General features: G+C 46.3%; 1 protein-coding gene across 8 annotated transcripts; it reads right to left on the minus strand.

Annotated features, from left to right (window-relative positions):
- Nucleotides 1-348: 348 nt before the first annotated feature.
- Nucleotides 349-6,307, minus strand: SOCS2 (suppressor of cytokine signaling 2). 8 transcript variants are annotated; one of them, XM_057556249.1, is made up of 3 exons: nucleotides 6,285-6,307; nucleotides 3,007-3,367; nucleotides 349-1,368 (listed from the first exon to the last, which is right to left on the minus strand). In XM_057556249.1, the coding sequence occupies exons 2-3, from the start codon at nucleotides 3,143-3,145 to the stop codon at nucleotides 911-913; spliced, it is 597 nt and encodes a 198-aa protein (XP_057412232.1). In that variant the 5' UTR covers nucleotides 3,146-3,367; nucleotides 6,285-6,307; the 3' UTR covers nucleotides 349-910. The 8 variants fall into 8 exon arrangements, with proteins under 8 accessions (XP_057412232.1, XP_057412229.1, XP_057412230.1 ...); XM_057556246.1 differs by lacking the exon at nucleotides 6,285-6,307 and adding an exon at nucleotides 5,815-5,835; XM_057556247.1 differs by lacking the exon at nucleotides 6,285-6,307 and adding an exon at nucleotides 5,330-5,348.
- Nucleotides 6,308-23,599: the final 17,292 nt, after the last annotated feature.

A 23,599-nucleotide genomic window follows, 5' to 3' on the forward strand; every position in this document is an offset into this window, starting at 1 on the left:
GAAAATTAAGTCAGAGTATTCTACATGGTAGAAGGGAGACAATTGCTAATGTCCATGGTTAGACCACTTGGAAATTTCTAAAGCCATTTCTGAAAAATCAATGGCAACAGGTTGTGGGACACAGCTACTTCAAAGGGTAAAATGTCTCTATCTACATGGTTTTATTAACAGGGATTGAGTTGCACCTGTATAGCATGACATTCTTGTCTTTAGCCTTAAAGGAAAAGAAGAAGTCTTTTCCATTTGCACCAGTTTGAAATATTTCTGAAATAAGGCTCCCTTGAAATGGATTACTACAGTACTCATTCACATGAGAGAGTTCATACATGTAGTAAAAAGACAAATACAGGATTTCATGGTCACTTTTTTTGGTTGATTTGGTTAATTGCATAAAATGAAGGATAAATACTCACAAGCATATCTGTTTAACAAATCTCCTAAGTACATCAGAATGCAAAATATCAAATGTCCTAAAATAGACTCTGATCACCAGGCATACAAAATTGAAGTTAAGCCTGTGTCAGTTTGGTTCCTTCCACTTCTTCAGCACTCCTAAGTGGAGCTCTTTCTCTACTGCCGGTGCTGGCACCTTCCACCTAACACGAACCTCAGAAAGGCAAAGAGTTCTGATAAAGTGTTCCTTCAGCCTTTACTTGGGACGTTTTATTTTTAACTTAAAAGGATAAACTGGTCTTGGTCAGCCTTAGGAAGGGAAGCATCACTCAGGTGAAAATATTTGGGGGAACTTTAAATACCTAGCTACCCCTCCACACGTTTAAATTAGATTGACTTCAGCTGTTCTTAGAATTCCGCGTAGTTATCCAGAGCCGTCACTCAAGTTTTGGTTCTCTTTTACATAGCTGCATTCGGAGATACTCTATAGGAGGCATGTTTAGAAAAAGAGAAACACTTATACCTGGAATTTATATTCTTCCAAGTAATCTTTTAGTCTTGTTGGTAAAGGCAGTCCCCAGATGGTACCGGTACATTTGTTAATGGTGAGTCTACAGAGATGCTGCAGAGGTGGTGCTGATGTGTAGAGCGGTTTGGTCAGATAAAGGTGAACAGTGCCGTTCCGGGGGGCTTCTGGGCCCGTCCGCTTATCCTTGCACATCTGAACATAGTAGTCGATCAGATGAACCACACTGTCAAATTGTTTAAGCTTGGACTTGACACATATGATAGAGTCCAATCTAAATTTCCCATCTTGGTATTCGATGCGAAGATTAGTTGGTCCAGCTGATGTTTTAACAGATATTGTTAGTAGGTAGTCTGAATGCGAACTATCTCTAATCAAGAAAGTTCCTTCTGGTGCCTCTTTTAATTTCTCTTTGGCTTCATTAACAGTCATACTTCCCCAGTACCAACCTGGGGTTTTTGTTCAAAAGAAAAAGAAAAGAGAGTAAAATAGTTATTATAGAGAATTTTTTAAATAGGGTAAATACTTGGCAACAATTTTTCTAGCTCTAAAAAGAAGTGTGTGAAAGTTTACCAGAGGCTACCATAAATACTTTCTATAGAAATTTGATGAAAACATAGGTCCATTTTATTTTCTGAACAAACTGCAAGCCAGTTTTCTTTTTTAAAAAGTAACTTTCTGTAGCTGTTCTTTAAACTCTCTTAAGACTTTCTCCTAAAAAAACAAAAGAATGTTTGCAATATGACACACTGGCTGACCAGGCATGATGCTTCTCCACTAGTCAAGTGAAATCAAAGATTTAATGTAAATTAAGTCAGAAGTTAGAAATAAAAGCCATGCCCTTAAAAAAGTGGAAAACCCAACTCCAGTTAATTCCAACAAGATAAAAAGAAGCAACTTTTTGGATGGCTGGTGTCCACTCCCACCCTCCCCAAATCTGTTAGCGGCTGCATCCATATGTCTCTTTTCAAAGTCCGGGAAAGCACCGCTATTTACTTGTTTTAAGAGTGCAGTTCTAGTATGATACAATAGCTTCTGTTCGCTGCTTTGATTACAACTACCTTATCAGCCACTGAGAAATGAGAGAAAGCCCAATTGATAATTAGTACTTCCAGTTTACAGTCTTCCATAAACTCTTTTGGACTTTGCCCTAATTCAAATCCAATCACAACCGTCGGTCTCCCCAGCATTCTCGAGTCTACCTGCCAGTTCCATCTCCCATCCCGTTTTCAAAAGTGACTTAGCGACATCTTACAGTTTAAAAGTTTGAACAATGCTCCCCCCCTCCAAAAAAAAACTTGCTCGGGTACCTGCGATCTGCCGGTTCCTCCCGCTGAGGGAAAGCCCGTGGCCTGCACGGAAAGACCGGAACCGCAAGTGAAGGAACTTTTCCTTCTCCCTACTGCTACCAAAACTTCAACTTTGCCCCACACGTAAGCTTTGAGGATCCTGATTTTGAAAGCCTGCAGGTTTGCCAGAATCTTTTTTTCCATCTTTTCTTCTTTCAGATGCCGAGAGACAACAGCGAGCCGCGCAAAGCGCAAGACTGCGCTCGAAACAAGCGAGGCCAAGCTCGGCTGGGGCTTCGCAGCCCGCCCTTCTCCCGGCTTTGCGGCAGTCCTGAGCGGCAATCTGTCGGTCCCCGAACTTGGCCGCCAAGATTCCAGGCTGCAGCGGCTGCCCGGCCCGGGAGCCAGATGCAGCTGAAGCTGCGGGCAGCGCAGCGCCCACTCGCCGCCCTCTCACCCCGCGGACAGGAAAGACGCCGGGCACTTTCTCCGGCTAAGGTCCGAGCCCGAGTGCCGACCCCCAAACGGCCGCGGAAAATAGCAAAAATTCCAGCGCCCTAAGAGTCTATTTCCAGAGTCCTTCTAGCGCTCTAACCTCCCCTAGGCCTCTGAGTCCCTCGAGAACCACTTTTCTTTCGCATTCCAAGGATCCAAGTCCGTAGGGGCATTCTCCCCGCGGTTCCCTGAGCTGGGGCGCGGACGGTAGCGATTGCTTCCCAGCCTCGCTAGCACAACCGCATCCTTGTCTTTGGGGAGGCGCCCCCTTCTCGCACGCATTGCGGCCGGTCCGCTCCCTACCTGTGTCACTAAGTTCCCGCAGGGCCTTCGCCAGACGCGCCGCCTCCGGGGACGGCTCCTCCGCCGACCCCGAGGTCCCCCAATGGCTCTGCGTCCCTTCCGCGCCATTCCCGGAGGGCTCGAGGCACCGCAGGGTCATGGGAGAAGGGTCACCGCGGCAAAGACAGGTGGCCGCCCGAGCTGGGGTCAGAGAGGGGCACGCGTCCTTCTTAGAAGTCAGTGGGAACCCCAAAACGAGTCCCTGAGGGGTCCGCGAAATGGAAATGGAGAGGGAGGTAATGGGGAGCCGCTGGTTCTTCCTCCCCGGGTCCCGGTGCACGGATGGCAAAATCCCCCGCAGGCGCGGTCACGCACAGTTTGCCTGCAAAGAGAAAGTGGAGGGTTGGGTCAGTCGGAACTGGACCCCTGCGGCCGGGGCGTGGGTGGAGGGACAGAGACGTGGAAAATCCCGGGAATCCTCCGCGTCTGCGCTCCTGCCCCATTTAACCCCGAGCATCCAGTTACTGCCCTGGCCCGTTCTAGAGAAAGAAGGATAAAGAGAGAGCAGGGATCCAAGACGCAAGAGTTGGGGCGGGGGACAGGATGAGGGTGGCGAACCGGCTTCTTTCCCGCCCAGGGCTGCTGGCTGAAATCGCAGACTAGGAGATGAGAAGAGCAAAGAGTCACCTGCGGGTACGGTGGTAAACAGGCCTCAGTCAAGGACAAGAAAAAAAATGTAAAAAGGAAAGAACGGGAGAGGTCCCCACTTGGCATTCCTATCTCACACTCCGCACAGCCCGGGGAGCCCCAGGAGGAAGCAACCCGCACAAACCTAGTTCCCGACCCTACAGCGCCGCGGGGCTTCCCGGGCAGAGCCGGCAGCCCGGGACGCGGAGGTGCGGGAGCTGCCGCAGCCCTGCAGGAGAGGTTGCCTCGCTCCCCTCCCCCCGCTTCCCGGAGCTCGCTTGGGGCAGGGGTTGGGGGCGCCGTGGCGGCCGCTCCCGAGGCCGGGCGGCTGAGGCTGCTGTTGCCGCCGCGAGCGCTGTCGAGGAATCTGCCCGAGCGCGCAGCCCGCGCGGGGGCTCCGAGCCCTGACCCGAGCAGGGGGCCGAGCAGGCGGCAGAGAGCGCTGCGGGACGTGCTAGACAACCAACGCTGAGCCCTTACCTCGGCCTCGGCCGCCGCTGCCGCCTCCGCACCAGGCAGCCTCCCCAGCAGGCATGGGGCGGGGGAGCCGGGAGGGGCCCGGGAGGAGGGGTGTCTGCCCGAGTTTCCCCTGTTGACTTTTAATTTGGGAACGAGATGCCTGGGGATGTGACGAGCCCTGGGCTTAGCGGCGGGGGCGGCCGGAGTTCTCTGCACAGAGGGCAAACGTGAACCCCGGGGACCATCGCCTCGATTCGCCGGGCTCTAACACCCCCTCCGGGCTCAGACACCCCCGACCCGGGGCAGCTGCTGGGCTCCCTCCGGCTGCAACCAAGGAGATGAGAAGGAGAGAGGGAGGGAGGAAAGAGGGCGGGAGGCAGGCGGGTGGGGAGGAGCGGGAGATCAGCTTATTAGGAGGATTATTAATCTGGATGGCAGTTTAGGGGAGGAAAAACAAAAACAAAAACTCTAGAGACTTCCAGACGCCGGGAAAGAACCGGAGAAAGCAGGCAGTAGCTCCCAGCCTCGGGGCAGAGCCGCAGCTCGGGCTCTCTAGCCCAGAGGCTCCAAACTGCGGAAGCCAAGGCTGCCCCGCGCTCTCGGCCGCGCCCCAGTGCCCTCCCCAGCCCTCCTAGGGGCGGAGCCTTTGGGCTCCCCGGCCCGATACCTGCCGCGGGCCCCTGCCCGAGCTCCTCCGGCGCCCCAGCTGTAGGCGACGGGGATCCTGAGGCTGTGCGCCCGGGACCCCGGCGCGCACTGTCCGCGGCCCGCGCAGTGCCAGTGGCGGCGGGCGAGAAGGCTCATGCTTCAAGGGAAGCCCAAGGCCCGCGAGCCGCGGCGGCGGCGAGACTAGACAAGAGTTAAATGTCTGTCCCCGGAGCGCTGTGTGCGCGCGACTTCCCAGACCTACGCGCCTCCCTCGCTCCCCGCCTCTCTCCCTAGTCCGCGCTCCCCGCGCGCCCCGCCCCGCGGCTGCGGAGGCCGCTTTCCAGGAACTTTCCAGGAATCCACCTCACGTGACCGCGGCCCCCGCTACTGCTTTAAAGAGACTCCGGTGCTAATGCGCAGGCTTCAGGGGAGACGGGCTCAGAGCGTTCGGGTGCCGGCCAGGGCGGGGTGGATGCCTGGGAATCCGCCCTCCTCTGACCCCACGCCCCGGAGTTCTCGGAGACGCGCAGGAGAAGCACCAGGCCATCACCGTCCCGGTTTCGGCGGCTGGAGCTTGCGCCCAACCCATGCAAGCTGTGCGCCGGAGTCGAGCGGTTAGCAGACGTTCTCGCCCCTCGGCCCGCCGCGGCTGGTTGTCTTTTCCATCCCCTCTGCGCCTTCTCCAGGCGACTTTCCAGGCCGCACATTTTGGGGGTGGGGGTGGCTGGAGAGACTAGAGGTCCTCGGAAACGGCCCCTCCCGCTCTAAGACACATTAATGGAGTGGGAGAGCTCCCTCTTCAGCACTCCCGCGCCCACGCCCGAGACCCGGAGGGAGCGGGCTGATGGCGGTCCTCTCGGGTCCGGTCCTAGAAGGCTGCCAGCGGGCGGAGAGCGGCGCCCGGCCGCTCTGTCTCCTCCCCGTGGCGGTCTTGCTCGCTGTCTCCCGCACCGGCCCAGCCCAGCTCCTCCGTCCCTTCCTCCTCCTCGCCGCTCCACTGTCTCCTTCCGGCCACCTGGCGGCTCTCCGGCTCACCTGCGCCGATCGCGGAGGGGGCGCCCAGACCCGCGCGCCCTGGTGGTCCTGGCCGGCCCGCCTCGGTGTCCGCAGGCCGAGAGCGCTCGACTCTGCGATTTCCCGCAGAGCTTGCACCCGGGGCCCGGGAATGCGGAAAGATCCCGGCTCTTCTTCCCTGCCCAGGGACCCTCACCTCCTCCCACCTGGTTGAAGGCCACCTGGCCTCAGTTGAAACTCATCTCCTTCTCTGCACGTCCGCCCCCGAAATGTGACCTACTTTAAATGTGACCTACTTTTTAAGAACCATTAACACTCATGGGAAAACCGGATCCAAAATTTCGATAACCATTTTTCTTTGAAATACTATTCTATTGCATCACTATTCAAAAGCTTGAAAGGTCAATGGCCACTTTTAGTTGAAGCGTTGGCTATAGGGAAGTTGGGCGAGGAAAGGGGAGGGGGCGTAGGGGAAGGCGCGGCTCACAAACCTTGCCTGGTGCACCCCCCTGCTGGCTCTTCGAGGAAGCATAAACCAGCTCCTACCTTCAGGCCGGGAGTCCTGGACAAACGGTTTTTCTCAATAATTTTCCTGCTTTTGAGTAAATAATTATGCAAATGATAGGCAGATTAGCTGGAGAGGAAGGGGGGGGGTTGCATTTCCCAGCTAACAAAGGATTTTGTCGACGATGGAGTCGCGTGCACTGAATCATGTTTTGTTTCTTAGAGTCTGATCTGGAGGGCAGAGCTAATTGAATCCTAGTTAAAACCCTCTATAATGGAGATGAATAATTTTGCACAAGTCGCTTATCGTCCTTGGACCCTAGACCTTTTCTATAAAATTAAGGGACTGGACTCTGGTTCTGGGTGAGGGACTGATATGAATGAAAAAATAAGATTCCATGTGGAGTTTGTGTCTAGTCTGAGGCCCAGAACCTTTAGGAGCCACTACATCTACTAGGGTTCATTATGCTCTAAATGATTCCATTTGACCTCTCCTTCCTTGGTAGAGCATCCCAGAGGAAGGGTGTACTCACTTTTCTGTAGTTTAAAGATATTTTTAAAATTTTACAAAGATAAAATAATTTCTATTTAATTGTCAGTTGAAATGGATCTGCCAGCAGCACTTCTTAACGTGCTTTCCTGTTGCCTCCTAAGGACCTTTGCACACACCCTCCCCACTTCCTGGAATGCCCCTCCCCAGACTGGGTGCATGGCAGACTCTCCTCACTCAGGGCCCGGCTCAAAGTCACATCCACAGAGAGTCACCGTCCACAAAGATTGCAGTAAACACAATGCCAGCTGTAGGGGCACCAAGCTTTGTACCAAAGTAGGATTTTTAACTTTTGTTTCTGAAAGGTCTCAGCAATGCCCGGCATTTTATTGGCCTCAGGAAGCACATATGGGAGCCACTTAGGAAAATATTTATGAGATCATGTTAAGTGAAAAAAAGTACAATATGAAATTGTATCCATGCTATGATTTTGACATTATAAAAGTATGTACAGGTGGGCAAAAACAGAACGTGAAGAAATAAAAGCAGCTGTTTTTAGGGTGGCAGGATGTGGGTGCATTTTTCAATTTGACTTTCCTTAATACTGTTCTAGTATTTCTGATACAGCCATCAGTTTCCCAAAATTGCATGCAGGTGTCTTCACTTACTCTCAGGGGGTAGAGTGTAGTTTGTAGAGCTGATGGACTGCCCTCCTGAACCCCAGACCTGCCACCCGGCATTACCCTTTGGATGTCTAATCGGTATCTCCCATTTAATAGGTCCCAAAATGGGGCCTGGATAACCCTTACCCCCCACCCTTAAAAATAAAATAAAAACAAAGCTATCCCTCCTGCACCGTTCCCCATCTCTGAAAATGTCAATTCCAGTCTTCAGTTGCTCAGGCCAGCCAACAGCCTTAGAGCCATCTTTGACTGCTCTTTTTCACACACCCCACATCTCACCTGTCAGCTAACCCTCTGACTCTGATTTCACAGTAAACCCAGAGTGGAAGCACTTGCCGCATCTCCACTGCACACTAGTCCAGGCCACCTCCATTTCTACCCAGCTTACTGCTGCAGCCTCCCTCTTGGCCTCCTTGCTCCCCAATAGGCTATTTCTGACAGAGCAGTGAGAGAGATCCTGTTTAAACTAAGTCCTTTCACGTCCCTCCTCTGCTCTAACCCAAGTGGCTGCATTGCACCAGAGTAAAAGACGAAACACTAACAGCCACTTGCAAGACCCTAGAAGATCTGGTACCTCTGATCTCATCCCCTCCTGTTCTGTTCCTTGGTCACAGTGCTCACGTCACAGTGGACTTCTTGCTATTGGTAGAGCATGCTGCCGTTGCTCCTTCCTCAGGGCCTTTGTCTTTGCTGTTTCCTCTACCTATCATGCTCTTCCTCCAGATAATCTGCATGGTTCACTCCCTCACTTCCTCAGATCTTTATTCAGTGTCACCTTCTTAGTGAGACTTGACTATTCAGAATCCACCCCTCCCCCCCCACTTCTCTTTCCTCCATGCCATAGTTTTTTCCCTTACACTGATCACTATCTAACCTAGTTTATGTTTTATCCATTGCTCCAGTTTCCTATCTTTCTCCCCCACAAGAATGTAAGTTTCATGAGGACATATATCTGTATTTGTATCTACATTGTTTACAGCTATATATCTCAGCACCTTGAATAGTTCCCAACATGTAGTAGGCACTCCACATGACTGTAGAATGAATGAATTGATGCTCCATCAGAATGGCTTTGAAGTTAAACTGCCCAGGCATGAATCCTCACTCTGCCACTGCGGGCTGCATATGTAATCTTTGGCAAATTATTTAGCCTCTTATGGAGATAATAATTAAACACATAGAGCTGTTGTGAGAATTACATGAGATAATCTATAAAAAGTGCTTTGGCACTTAGCAAATAATAAAGATTAGCTATTATGTCAACTCTCATTCTTTTACTCTCAGTGAGTTTGGATTTTTCTCCCTAGGGGTAAGATTATCTTATTTTTGCCTATATGAAACCCAACAGTCACTCTCTGGTCACTGCCCAAGAACTTCCCGTTAGTTGATTCCCTGGAGTTCACCTTCAGCTTTAAATGTATAGGGTAAAATAGTGATTCTGTTTGTTCCTAGATTTTCAGGAGTACATCTGTTCTGTTCAGCACGGCAGGTGCATGGCTGCAGTGGTGAACTTTCATTCTACTTGGGGAGGGAAGGGAGAGGGATTTTCACAAAGCTGGAGAGCGTCTTCTGTTGCCCGCGTGGAGGAATTGCCAAGGCTTGAAAATCTCGATGTACCAAACCGGAACTGCACCTTCTTGGTTTTGCAATGCAGATGTTCTGATACTGGAATTGATGAGCAATCTGCACTGAGCTTCTGCTGAGTTGCAGAGAGAGCTTTTTGGGTTTTGTTTGGGGGCCGAGGGAATGACCGTTGGCTGTTGTGTCTGAAGTGCCTGTGGGTAGAAGGTACCCTTTTAAGTGGCCACCATCCCTTCCTTTTAGAGTTTGCCATTTCACTACCACCACCACCACACACACATACACACACACACACACACACACTCACACTCAGCACCTTCAAAGCTCCTTGTGATTCTGGAACCCACTCTTCTGGAGAGCATATGACCTAGGCTAGCCAATAGGAGTACCCCATGCCCCTGGACACAGGGGTTTTGTCCAGTATCACAGCCCAAGCAGATTATTTTTTTTAGAACTTGATGTAAGTGCCTCCCCTTCTGTGATGATGAGCAGTAATGACCATGCAAGCCAACTTTTCCACCACTTGGAGAGAGTCTGTCAAAGAACAAAGGCAACAGAGAAGAAAGCAGAGCTCAGGTTTGAGTGAGAGGGAGAGATTCCTGAGCACTTGAATCCAACATGCCCGAAGCTGCACTGCCCTTCAGCTTCTCAGATACAGGAATGAAAGAGTTTATTTTTTCCCCACAGGGTTTGATTTGGGTTTCTGTAACTTGTAATCAAAGATACTCTCATGGGGTGTAGTGGGTTGGGTGTGGAGGGATGTATGGGAGGGAGTGGAGTGGAGAATTGAGAAGACAAAGACGAGAGCTACCTTTCACAGTAATGAGCGTCTCTTAAACTTCATCTGGTGCTTCTCAGTACAAATTCCCTTTACAATGTCCTGCTTGCTCCACCCCTATAGTGGAGGACACTCACTGGGGGACAGAGGAAGAGGAGCAGATCCTGCTGGCTTCTGTGCTCTGGGTCAGGGATGGGGGGAGGGAGAAGCCAGGCAGATGGCCGTCCCCTAGACTTCTGGGACCCTGGGACATGGTTGATGGCTGTGTCCTTGGTCTTTCTACCCACAGAAGTGGAAGGGAATCATGTTCTAGGACAGTAGTTGTCAATGTTAAGTCACAGATCTCTCAGAAATTCTGGTAAAATCTATAGATCAGAGTTCAACAAACCACCTGCGTATGGGCCATATTTGACCCTGAGTGTTATGGGTGGTCTACCAGGGTTCTAAAAAAAAAAATGTGAACCAAATAAAAACTCTGGAGATTTCAACTCCAAAGAGATCCAGATTTTTGCTTTCTCTTAACCAGTCCTAAGATCTGTCCACACTGGGTCCCATTCCCTCAAGGCAATGAGCAGCAGAAGCAGAGTAGTGGCTGCCGCCTTTGGAAGGTACATACCCTCCCATTCTCCACAACCCTCAGCATCCTCTATGGATCCCCAGCACCGAACATTACTCGCCATTGGTCATCACCCTTACATTGTTGGTTTTCTTATGGTGAAGAAGTATTTCTCTGGCCCTAAGTCTCTACCAGAGTGAGGAAATTAAAAATAGAACCAAAAGATTGAATATTTCAAGACAAATGGGAGAGAGCTTATTTCTCTGTGGAAGTGAAGAATATTCCTCTGTTTAATAGGCAAACAAAGTGTGGCTGGGTTCTCACATTGGCCTATTTCATTCTTCTATATTCCTACCTGGTCCTGCAGGCATTTGCAGACAGGTTCCATCTAAGACTTTATCTGCAGAAAAATGTTCAGGAGGGAGGCACAGATTGGGGAGGGGGTTAATTGACCTTATGAAGCCTGACTGTGAGCCCCCAGGGGCCTGTTGACCTCAGGTGAGAACCCTTGTCCTAGGCAGTGGATAGTCTTCAATAGAGCACTCCTGAGAGATAAAGGTCTGGTTTCAGCACTGTACGGGGCGCTCTTGATTGGAATTGGTCTATATAGTCAGAGGATCACCAATCATAACACTCTGGTGCTGGAAAGGACAGTTTCACTAGTGCAGAAGAATTTTCTTCATCTCCTTTCTCCTTCCCCACGCTGTTCTAAACTTCTGGTCACCTTGTTTCTCAAACACACCAAGCCTGCCTCAGGATCTTTGTACTTATTCTCTCTGAAATACTCTTTCTCCAATATTCTCATGGCATCGCTCTCTCACTTTGTTCAGGTCTTTGCTCAGAGAGACCTTCCTTTTTTTTTTATCAGTGATTATTTCTTTCCCCTGCTTTATTTTCCATCCCAGCATTTATCATTACCTGACGTTATCAGTATTTTTCACTTGATATTTGTTTAATGTTTCTCTCCCACTGGAAATATAAGGGGAACTTTGTTTTATTCACTACTGTATGTCCAATGCCTGAAATAGCTCCTGGTCCATAGTAGATGCCCAATATAAAGTTGCTGAATGAATCAATTAAACAAATGCATCTACAAGTAGGGAAATTGAAACACTTTCACTACCTCCTTTCTGGACTGGCTCCCTTTAATTTTTTCATCTTCCCTTGCTTACATGTGCTTCTCAGCTTAGTCTTTGGCTTAGCCTACAGACTCTGATCTGCTACCAAGAAGAGCTTGGGCTTTCCTGGAGTTTCTCTTTAATTTCCATGAGCCTGACTTCACATCTATAGTACCTAGTAGCTAGTATGTGAGAGACTCAGCCACTCAACAAATGTTCATGAGGGCTTAAAATGTTCTAGGCCTTGTGGACAAATGTAACTCAGCCCTCTCTTAGTGAGAGACATCACCAGGAAATCATTTTAGCAAAGAGTGAAAAGTTGTGGAGGAATTAAGAGTGGTTTTGCAAACAGCTGGGGAGCACCAGTACAACCACCTTGGGAAGTCCAGAAAGGCTTCCTGGAAGAAGGGACCTTAATCAAGACCCTTAACTTCTTTGGATTCTTGTTTTCTCATGGAAAATCTGGATTTGATGAGCTGTTATGTTTTCTTCTCATTCAAATCACCTTCCAAGCTCTGTTCCACAACCTCCCAAAGAGCAATTGATGGTGTTATTAGACCTAAGCTGGGGCAGCTTCTAGGTATGTTTGATTTTCCAGAGGAGTTCACAAAGGTCAAGGCCTGGTATGATGATGTGGTAAGCAGAACAGGCAGAAGAAATACCTATTAGTAAATAACAAACACCACTCCTGGCTTAGTCATGGAATTCTGAGAAGTAGCAGCACCCAGTGAACCAACCTGGAGATTGGCAATCATGGGTGAGACTAATTTTAACCAAAGGCATGTTACAACCAGAGCTACAAAAGGCAAGCTCTAAACCATACAAGCAGTAGCCACCTCCTCAAGCCACAGGACAACCTCCATATACATCCCACGTGAAAAGCCCAGCTGATCACACATACAGGCCTTTTCTGCTTCCTAGCACATTAAATTATAATGATCATGCCCTGCCATAAAGGAAAGCAATATAATATCATCAGTTTGCCTTTATATGATGGCTTTACTCTTTTTTCACCAATATATTATAGCATATATCTGACTTTACTCTTATGAAAACCCTTTGACGGTGGTAGGAAAACAAATATCTACTTTACCTGTAAGTAAATTAAACCAAAGTAGATTAAGTAGGTTATTCTGTACTTGCAACCAAACTGTCCTTGGGAAAACAGTATGGGGTTTAGTATGAACAAAGAAAACATTTTAAATGGAAAAGTAACTTGTAGGGTAAGTTGCTTTTAAAATAGGTCATTCAAATCACTGAGTGCTATTCCAACAAATGTGGCTGTTACATTTTCAAAGGTTATTTACAATATTTAAACATAGGCTAGGGATAAGGAATTGAGGGGACAGTTGGGTTCTTTCTGTTTTGTTTTAAAATACTCCCAATCAGTAAATTATTACATTTCAGTATGTGCCATTAACTCCAAAATAAACACTAAGGTAAAGTCTTATTTCTTATAAAATGCCAAAAAAAACAAAAACAAAAACAAAAAACCTGTTTAGAAATAACTCTGCACACATCATGTTGTAAGTCCTGCTATTTTTCCCTTTGGTTTTTCCAGTGCTTGCTGGGAAGGAGATTTTTATTGCAACTTCCCTTGTTTTCTCCTGTTTTTAAAGCCAATACTTGAAAGAGATAAATTTGTCTGACAAAGTCATCAGGCAAATCCTTCCCTTTCATGACATAAAAATTTTTAGCCAAAGTCTACAATGCCTTCTACTCTGCCACAACCACCAAACTTCCCCTGCCACGTGTTCACTGTCAACCAGATTCATTTTATTGTGATCTGTTTATTGCAGCCATTAAATGAACAAAAATAAAGAGGCATAATAAATAAAGATGGTATGAATAAACAAATATCACTGATAGCAGCTGGGAAATCAGAAGGCTGTTATAATATGCCAACATCTCACACAAAGACCACCACAAGAGAATAAGACACCAGTTACCAAAGCCCACTCAAAAAGAAATGGATAGGGACTTCCCTGGTGGTCCAGTGGCTAAGACTCCATGCTCCCAATGCAGGGGACCCAGGTTCGATCCCTGGTCAGGGAACTAGATCCTGCATGCATGCCACAACTAAGATCCCTCATGCTGCAACTAAGACCTGGAGCAGCCAAATAAATAAATATTAAAAAAAAAAAAAAAGAAAAGAAAGAAATGGACAACCTGTGTAGCCCTGTTAAAGAAATAGACTCCAGATTCAGGAGGCTTTACTGGTGAATTTTACCAAACACTTAATGAAGAAATAACACCTATTCTACATAAACTTTTCCAGAAAAATAGAAGTGGGAAGATTTCACAACTCATTTTAGGAGGCCAGCATTATCTATATACCAAAGATAGATAAGACAGAAAACTATAGACCAATATTTCTCATGAGCATAGTAAAAATATATTAGCAAATTGAATCCAGAAATCTATAAAAAGGATAATATGTCATGACCCACTTGGGTATGTTCCAGAAAAGCAAAGTTGGTTCAACATTCAAAATCAACCAGTAAAATTCACAATCTCAACAGACAAAAATATTAAAATCATATAATTATCTCAATACATGTAAAAAAAGCATTTATAAAATTCAACATCCATCCATTATAAAAAATTTCAGCAAACTTGGAATAGAAGGAAATTTTCTCAATATGGCAAACCTTATCTATAAAAAAAAAAAATTGGTAACATCATTTTTAACAGTAAAATATTGAGTGCTTTGCCCCTAAGATTGGGATCAAAGCAAGAATGCCCACTTTTACAACTTATTTTCACCATTATATTGGAGGTCCTAGCTAGTCCAATAAGACAAGAAAATAAATAAAAGTATATAGACTGTAAAAAAAAAAAAAATTAAAATGTCTTTAATTGTAAATAGCATAATCATCTGCATAGAAAATTCTAAGAAATCAAAAATACAAATAGTTATGACAACAAATACATGAGTTTAGCTAGGTTTTAGGATACAATGTCAATATAAAAAATATGATGTTTTTCTATTTACTAGCAACAAACTATTGGAAATTGAAAATATTAAAAATACCACTCACAAAAGATTAAATACATGAAATACTTAGAGATAAATATAATCAACTATGTGCAAGACCTGTACCTCGAAAAGTAGATTTAATGCTGAGAGAAATCAAGGAAGAACTAAACAAACCAAGAGACAAATCATGCTCATGAATGGGAAGAGTCAGTATTGTTAAGATGTCGATTCTTCCCAAATTGAACTACTGATCAGCCTTTGTTGGTGGTGGTGGTGTAGAAATTAACAAACTGAATCTAAAAAGTTTTTGGAAATGCAAAGGACCTAGAAATGATTTTTGAAAAAAGAATAACAAAGTTGGAGGAGTTGAGTTGGAGTCGAAATCACTCTGATTTCAAGATTTATTCTAAAGCTATGGTAATCAAGACAGTGCATATGTCTAAAGATAGAAATACAGATCAAAGGGACAGACCACAGAGTCCAGAAATAGATCTACCAAAATACAGTCAACTGATTTTCAACAAAAGTGTCCAGGTAATTCAATGGAGAAACAACAGTTTTTCAACAAATGGTGCTGGGGACTTCCCTGGTGGTGCAGTGGTTAAGAATCCACCTGCCAATGCAGGGGACACGGGTTTTATCCCTGGTCTGGGAAGATCTCACATGCCGTGGAACAACAAAGCCTGTGTGCCACAACTACTGAGCCTACACTCTAGAGCCCACTAGCTACAACTACTGAGCCCCCGTGCCACAACTACTGAAGCCTGCACACCTAGATCCTGTGCTCCACAACAAGAGAAGCCACTGCAATGAGAAGCCTGTGCACCGCAACGAAGAGTAGCCCCCGCTTGCCGCACCTAGAGAAAGTCTGCGCACAGCAACGAAGACCCAACGCAGCCAAAAATAAATAAATTTATAAAAAACAAAAACAAAAAACAAATGGTGCGGGCTTCCCTAGTGGTGCAGTGGTTAAGAATCCGCTTGCCAATGCAGGGGACACGAGTTCAATCCCTGGTCCAAGAAGATCCCATGTGCCAGGGAACAGCTGAGCCCATGCGCCACAACTAGTGCCTGTGCTCTAGAGCCCGCAAACCACATCTGCTGAGCCCACGCGCCACAACTAATGAAGCCCACGTGCCTAGAGCCCATGCTCCGCAACAAGAGAGGCCACCGCAATGAGAAGCCCAGGCACCGCAGAGAAGGGTGGCCCCCTCTCGCCACAACCGGAGAAGGCCTGCACAGCCATGAAGACCCAACACACCCAAAGGTTAAAACAAATAATTTTTTTTTTTAAATGGTGCTGGAACAATTGGATATCCAAAAAAAATTAACCTTGATTCTTACTTCATACCACACTCAAAAATTAACTTGAAGTAGATCACAGACCTAAATGTTAAGAAACAAAATTATAAAACTTCTGAGAAAACATAGAAAATCCTGTTGCCTTGGGTTAAGCAAAGGTTTCTTAGATAGGCAACAAACATCAGAAACCATAAAAGAAAAAAATTATACATTGGACTTCATCAAAATTAAAAATTTCTGCTCTTCAAAAGATAGTTAAATGAATATATCTCAATAAAGTTGTTGTAAAAATAATGTTAAGAAAATGAAAAAAAGCCACAGACTTGGAAAATTATTAGAAAATTCTATATCTGATAAGGGACTTATATCCAGAATACTTACAAAAAACTTTTACAGCTCAATAAGAATAATATTTAAAAATCCAACTAAAAAGTGGTCAAAATATTTAAACAGACACTTTCACCAAAGAATATAACTGAATGGCAAATTAGTTCATTAAAAGATGCTAATTTGAGTTTAGGGAAATGCAACTTAAAACACGAGAAGATACCATTGTACACCCACTAGAATGTTAAAAATTTTTTAAATTGACATGACCAAACATTGGTGAGCATACAAAGCAACAGAAACTCTCATATTTCAAACAATTTTATTCATAATAGCTAAAGACTGAAAACAGCCCAAATGTTTGCCAACAGGTGAGTAAACAAATTGTCTACATCCAGACCATAGAATAATAGTCAGCAATAAAAAAAGAACAAACTACAGACACATGAAACAATATGAATTCATCTCAAAAGCAATATGCTAAGCATAAGAAGCCAGACACAAAGGGCTATATATTACAGGATTCCATCTACATGACATTCTGGAAAACAGGTCATATGTTGCCAGGAAATGAGGGCGGGTGAGGAGGTTGCCTGCAAAGAGCATGAGGGGACATTTGGAGTTGATAGAAATGTTCTATATCTTGATTAAGGCAGTAGTTACATGACTGTATACAAGCAACAAAACTCATTGAATGATACACTGTAAAAGGGTAAATTTTATTTTATGTGAATTATTCCCCAATAAACCTGACTCTTAAAAAGGTAAAACTAGGGCTTCCCTGGTGGCACAGTGGTTGAAAATCTGCCTGCCAATGCAGGGGACACGGGTTCGAACCCTGGTCCGGGAAGACCCCACATGCCGCGGAGCAACTAGGCCCGTGAGCCACAACTACTGAGCCTGCGCGTCTGGAGCCTGTGCTCCGCAACAAGAGAGGCCGCGATAGTGAGAGGCCCGCGCACCGCGATGAAGAGTGGCCCCCGCTTGCCGCAACTGGAGAAAGCCCTCGCCCAGAAACGAAGACCCAACACAGCCATAAATAAATAAATAAATAAATAAATAAATAAATAAATAAATAAATAAAATTAAGAAAAAAAAGTAAAACTAGAAAAGAACTACCTTGGAGAAGGACAAAAAGGAGGAAAAGGCTGAAATCTTATGTTATTCAGGCTAGGTCAGTGTACATGCAAGACTCCATCACTAAATAACCTTCCCTCTAACCTGTATTTTGGCAAGACAAATAAGGGAGGTAAGGGTGAGTTTTATCTCTGCAACTAAAAGGTCTAGGTACACCTCCCCATTTTAATTCAGGTCACTCAAGAAAGAGAATAGTTCAGGTTCAGTGACATTACAGATAGAAGAAGATACTGTTTTACCTTCAGTACTAAAAACAGGTTTAAAAATAGCACTCTGAACTTGATCTTAAATGTTCTCACCACAAAAAAGAAATGATAATTTTGTGATGGGGTGATAATCACGTAAATTATAAATGTATCAAATCATGTTGTACACCTTAAACTTAAACAATGTTATGTAAGTTATATCTCAATTTTTAAAATTAAAAATATAAATAAATGATAAAAATAGCACTCTTACATTTCCCCAGAGGGACTGAAGGTATTTTACACATGTGCATCCTTAGCTCACAATAGCTCTGTGCATGGGTAGAAATGCAGGGAAAGCAAGATGCTGTAAAACTGAATAGTTTTGCCCCAGGGAGGGGATATGGCTGGATTTCTATGTTGCAGAGATCACCCTGGCAGTCGTGGTATGAAACTGAATTTGATCTGGGCAACGCAAGATCGATAGACATGGTTGTTGAAAGCATCCCTTAAAGGATGATCAAGCCCTCACTCAGGGCAATGAGAGGTGGCAACTCAGTGGGACTTGGCCATTGGTTGAATGTGAGGAGTGAGTGAGAAAATGGCACTGGGGATCACAGTAAGGTTCTGACTTGGTAGAGGATGTTGTTACAGCAAAAGAACCTGGGAAGAGAGGCAAGAGGACATGCTTAGATAGAGGAAGTGTTCCCATGTAGCACTTGTCCATGTCGATCTGGGCGTTTCATCTTGGTTTTTTCTATAAACCCTTCCTTCTCTGCCACAGGCCCTTCCTCTCTAGTCTCACATTATCTTAAATAATGAATAAAAATAATAAAGTATCTATTTTATGTCCATCTGTCCTGCATAACTGGCAGCTACTCAAGGGCAGGACCTGTGTCTTCTCCATTTTTGATCAAGTCCAAATTCCTTAGTGTGCTTGCCAGGCCTGAAGGACCCTGCTCCTGTGTCCCCCTCTTCTCTGCTGAGCCAGTCCTCTCTCACCTGCTGACGTTGCTACTCCCTCTGCCTGGAAGGTCATTCTGCCTCTCCCTCGTCACAGTCCTTCCCATACCTGCAAATCTCTTAATCATTCTTCAGGTCTCAGCCAAGCCATTGCTTCCCTTAGGAAAACTTCAATATTCCCCCAAGCCTGGTACGGGGCCCCTCCTGAATGTTCCTACAGCACCTCTACTTCTGGCTATGTTAACACCAACCACTCTATTATAACTGCTTGTTTTCTCCATTTGCCTGTAAGTTTCATAAGACCAAAGACTATGCCTGTCTTATTCACTGTGGTAGCCCCAGTGACTAACATTAATATTAATCATCATAATAACAATGGCTAATGCTTGTTAAGTACTTAATATACACCAGGCATCCTTCTAAGTGTTTTGATGTGTTAACTCATTTAGACCTCACGACAACCTTTCAAGGTAAGCCCTATTATTATCACGTTTTCAGGTTAGGAAACTAAAATATTGCGAGGCAAGTTAACTTGCTTGAGGTCAACATTCTAAGAAGAGTATTAATCAACAATGACAACAGCTATTTATCGTGTGCTCCCTAGTTCCTCGTGTGCTGCCGTCAGAGAAAAGATGTTCCATAAATGTTTGTAGAATTGATTTCAGGTGAGGAGATTGTACTCAAGTTGGCAGCTTGTATCTGGCAGAGAGGAGAGGGCAGACCAGGCAAAATTCTCATAAACATCCGGCACCTACCCCAGGCTTAGGTCTCAGGACACAGTGGTGAAAACACCCTCCAGCACAGCTGCTTTAAGGCCGTGAGGAAGGGGTTCCTGCCAATCAGAACAGCAAGAGGAAGATTTTCTATATCATTCATTTTATTTCCAGGCGACATACTCTAGACACAACCCTAGAATCCCTCCTCTTGATTTCTCACCCTGTGGTGATTTGTGACCCAGTGACCCTCCCACTTCCCCCTAAAATGATTCCACACCCCATCCTCACCTGGCCTTACAGTGGCCCTCTCTTGTGTGCACGTTGTGTGTCCTGAGGACTTCCTGGACAGCCACTCAGGCGAGGACACACCATTGTGAATAACGGATGTGCCCCTGATTGGGTGGCTCATCCTGCACGGAAGGGTCCCCAGAGCCACCCAGAGCTGAGTGAGCTGTACAGCAGTGGCTCTCAACCTCCATACACAGTCGTTACACCAGTGGAGGTTTTTTTAAACACCAGTGCCTAGAATGCCCCCCAAATGAATTAAATCAGAACCCCTGGGGTAGGCCCTAAGCACTGGTGTGTTTTAGTTCCTAGGAAGATTCCAAGGTTGAGACCCATTGCAGAGGCACTCAGTCTCACTCTCTCTCTGGGCCTTAGTCACCCCGCACTAGAATTTGAGAACAGTGTATTCTTTCTACAGCGGATGGGATGGGGCAAGCCTTGGAGAGCAAGCAAGGCCCTGTAAGCCTGACTTTAATAAAGCCTTGTGGAAATGAACCAGCCTTGCTGCAGTCTTGTGCTTCTGGACGTCTTAACCTGGTCTAGATGCTGATGGGAAAGTGGCCCCTCTCCACTTACACCTGAAGGGACAGGACGGGTGGCAGTGAGAAGTGCATCTCCATCCCCAGGACTGTATCTTGTCCTTTTCTGAATAACACCTGGAGCTATCTCCTCCCTAAAGGTATTCATATATCCTTTACAGAGCAGAAGCTCAGTCCCCAGGGGAACATGGGGTGCAGTGGTCCACCCACGCCTCCTCACACTCAGCTTCTCCCTCTAGTGCCAATTTCAGAGGATCCAAGGTTGATATTTGTTAAGGCAAATGGCAGCATCCTTACACATTTCCTCTCGATGTGGCTTCCTGCCATAGCTGGCTTTGGTCAGAGGTGTCCCTCCCCACTCCCACCCCAACCCCTCCCCTGTACTTTTCAGTTCCTTCTCAAAATTGAGGTGACAGACAGCGGAGAGGAAATAAGCAGGAAACAACAGATGAAAGCATTAGACACAGTAGCCTGCACAAAAGTAGAGGTAGTGATGATAGTAACGATCATTACTACTAGTGCTGCTGTTGCTGACAGCATTGTTCTAGAGTGTGGCCCGTGTTCTCAGCTCTGGCTAAGCCTGCTCCCCTGTGTCCTCTCCCCCAATCCTGTGAGGCAGAAGTGTCACCATTTTACAGAGAAGGGAAGGAAAGCCACAGCATGCAGCAATGTTTTGCCTCACTTAAAAAAAAAAGAATGATTACACGGTTCTCAGAAACACCTAGGAACTTGCTAGAAATGCAAATATCCCCTGTGGCCAGAGCGGGATTCATGGCGTGCAACCAGTGTAGCTACACACAGCCACGGGTTCAGAAGATCCCGGCAGTTGAAGTTTAATTTTATCTTTGAGTGTTTCCTAAGTGAAGTCCGCTCGGACAACGGTGTAAGTTCAGGACCTTGGAGCCTCCCAGCGCTTCCCTGCCCGGGTTCTAGGCCATCTGCCTCCACCCTCCCTGCCCCAGGACCCTGCCTCCCCCCACTCGGGGAAGGGGGTGAGCAGCCAAGTGGCAGTGATGAGGGGAGGCTTGCATTTGCCATTGTCCTCTGCCCCCGGCTGGGCCCTGGGCACAAACACAGGGAGGGGAGGGGTGGGACACGCACCCCTCGCCCCCTCGGTGCTCAGGCCAGGGCGAGGTGGCACTGTCCCCATCCCAGGTGGGCAGTACCACAGCGACTTTTCAGGGGCCTCTCGCCGGCCCTGATCCGGGTACTGAGCGCATCCTGGTGTGGAGGTTGCATTTCCTTGGGAAGAGGCGAGGGTATCTGTTAAGGGTGGACCAGGGCCGTGGGCCTGTGGGAAGGGGAGATGGACTTCCCCCCAGGACAGGGCCCTGCATTTTCTTTTTGCACTGGATGCAGTGAATTTTGCAGCTGACTGTCTCTCTGCCTGGGCCCAAACCACCTGAATCAAAACTCTTATGGCCAGGCCCAGCAGTCTGGTTGAAGAAGCACCCCAGGTGATTCTGACGCACACTGAAGTTTGAGAACCACTGAGTCATAGGGAAGCTAAGGAGAAAGCGTGAAGGAGGAGGTGGTGAGAATGGTGTGGGGAGCAGCGGCAGTGGGAGTCACGGATTGGGCAGGAACCCCACTCCTCTGCTGAGTGACCCTTAGCAAGTTACTCGCCCTTATTGGTACTGTTTCTTTGGAGAACCCTGGCTGATACAATCACCTATGTCTTACTGGAATCTTCAGGCAGGAGCTTCCTTGATGACTGTTCCAAGGTATTTGTTTTACTTCCTTTGGAAGTAGGAGGTTCCTACTTCCTTTGGAAGAACCTCCATTTGAATGACCTCTCTCCTGCTGATTTCAATGGCTCAGTTCACTTCTCACTGGAACTTCCCCAACACTTTCCTATCCTCCTCTGAATGTTACCTTGTAATCAGTGCTGTTGTGTCCTGTCCAGATTGCTTTTACCAGGCAGATGTGGGCATCCCACAGCTGCTGCGTCAGCTGCTACAGGCTTACAGCTGCCTCCTTCTCTGGAGAGTTTGCCCTTGACTCATGGGAGCCACCTTGCCCAGAACTGTTTGGGAGGTTATTCTATCCCCAGGGGCAGCCCACAGCCAATGGCTAGCTGATATGGTGTACGACAGCTCTTCCCCTGTGTGGTACTACATGTTGCTTTCTGACACCACTTCTAACACAAAATGTGTGGTTTTTCCTGACACCAACCAATTCTCCAACTCCAACTGGGTATCCAACCACTCAGTTAAATTCTAACGTTATTTACTTGGAGTTAGCTGGCATCGGATCCCACAATTTAAAAGGCTCAGTCTCACCAGACGGCCCCCCACTCCCCAGGAGACCCACACTTCTGCCCAACTGATTACAAATTCAGGGGTTCCTATGATGCCCCCTCAAGTTTGATAATTCACTGGAATGACTCAGAGAACTCCGGAAGGTGCTCCACCTATGTTGCAATTTACTACAAAGAATACAAATGAACAGCTAGATGAAGAAGTACATAGGGCAAGTTCCAGAGGGGTCCCAAGCACAGGCGCTTCTGCACTATGGTGTTGGGGTGAGCCACCCTCCCAGCACATGGATGTGTTTACCAACTCAGAAACTAGAATTACCATATGATCCAGCAATCCCACTCCTGGGCATATATCCAGACAAAACTATAACTTGAAAAGATACATGCACCCCCATGTTCATAGCAGCACTATTCACAATAGCCAAGACATGGAAGCAAACTAAATGTCCATCAACAGATGAATGGATAAAGAAGATGTAATAATATATACAATGGAATACCACTCAGCCATAAAAAAGAACAAAATAATACCATTTGCAGCAACATGGATGGAACTAGAGACTATCACACTAAGTAAAGTAAGTCAGAAAGAGAAAGACAAATACCATATGATATCACTTATATTTAGAATCTAAACTGTGACACAAATGAACTTATCTATGAAACAGAAACAGACTCATAGACATAGAGAACAGACTTGTGGTTGCCAAAGGGGAGGGGGTTGGGGGAGAGATGGAGTGGGAGTTTGGGCTCAGCAGATGTAAGCTTTTAATATATAGAATGGGTAAACAACAAGGTCCTACCATATAGCACAGGGAACTATAGTCAATATCCTGTGATAAACCATAATGGAAAAGAATATTAAAAAAAAAGAATGTATATATATATGTATATCTATGTATATATATCTATATCTACGTATATAGATATATATTTCTGAATTGCTTTGCTCTACAGCAGAAATTAACACAACATTGTAAATCAACTACAATAAAAAAAAAAAAAAAGCAACGCTCTGAACGCCATTGTTTAGGGGTTTTATGGAGGATTCATTATGCAGGCATGATTGATTAAGTCATTGGCCATTGGGGAACTGACCTCAATCTCCAGCCCCTCTGCCCTCCCCAGAAGTTGGGAAACGGGGCTGAGAGTTCCAACACTCTAATCATATAGCTGGCTTTTCTAGTGACCAGCTCCCATCCTGAGGCTATCTGGGGCCTCCACAGGACTCATCTCATTAGCATACAAAAGATAACTTGTAAGGGTTTTAGGAGCTCTGTACTCCAGAATCAGGGACAAAGACCAGATATATATATTTTTATTATACCACAGGCACAAATCATCCTTTAGACCTCATGGGATCAGGCTCCAGCTACACCCACTTCTTTGCCTAGCTTCTCTC

The sequence above is a fragment of the Balaenoptera acutorostrata genome, chromosome 11 (genome assembly GCF_949987535.1).
Source record: "Balaenoptera acutorostrata chromosome 11, mBalAcu1.1, whole genome shotgun sequence".
Classification (NCBI taxonomy): Eukaryota; Metazoa; Chordata; class Mammalia; order Artiodactyla; family Balaenopteridae; genus Balaenoptera; species Balaenoptera acutorostrata.

Bases quoted from the DNA above. Each gene is read 5' to 3' on its own strand.
- SOCS2 (XM_057556249.1), bottom strand. From the start codon at position 3,145: ATGACCCTGCGGTGCCTCGAGCCCTCCGGGAATGGCGCGGAAGGGACG. The intron at 1,369-3,006 runs GTAGGGAGCGGA...CAAAAACCCCAG, and splicing joins GCGGGAACTTAGTGACACAG to GTTGGTACTGGGGAAGTATG.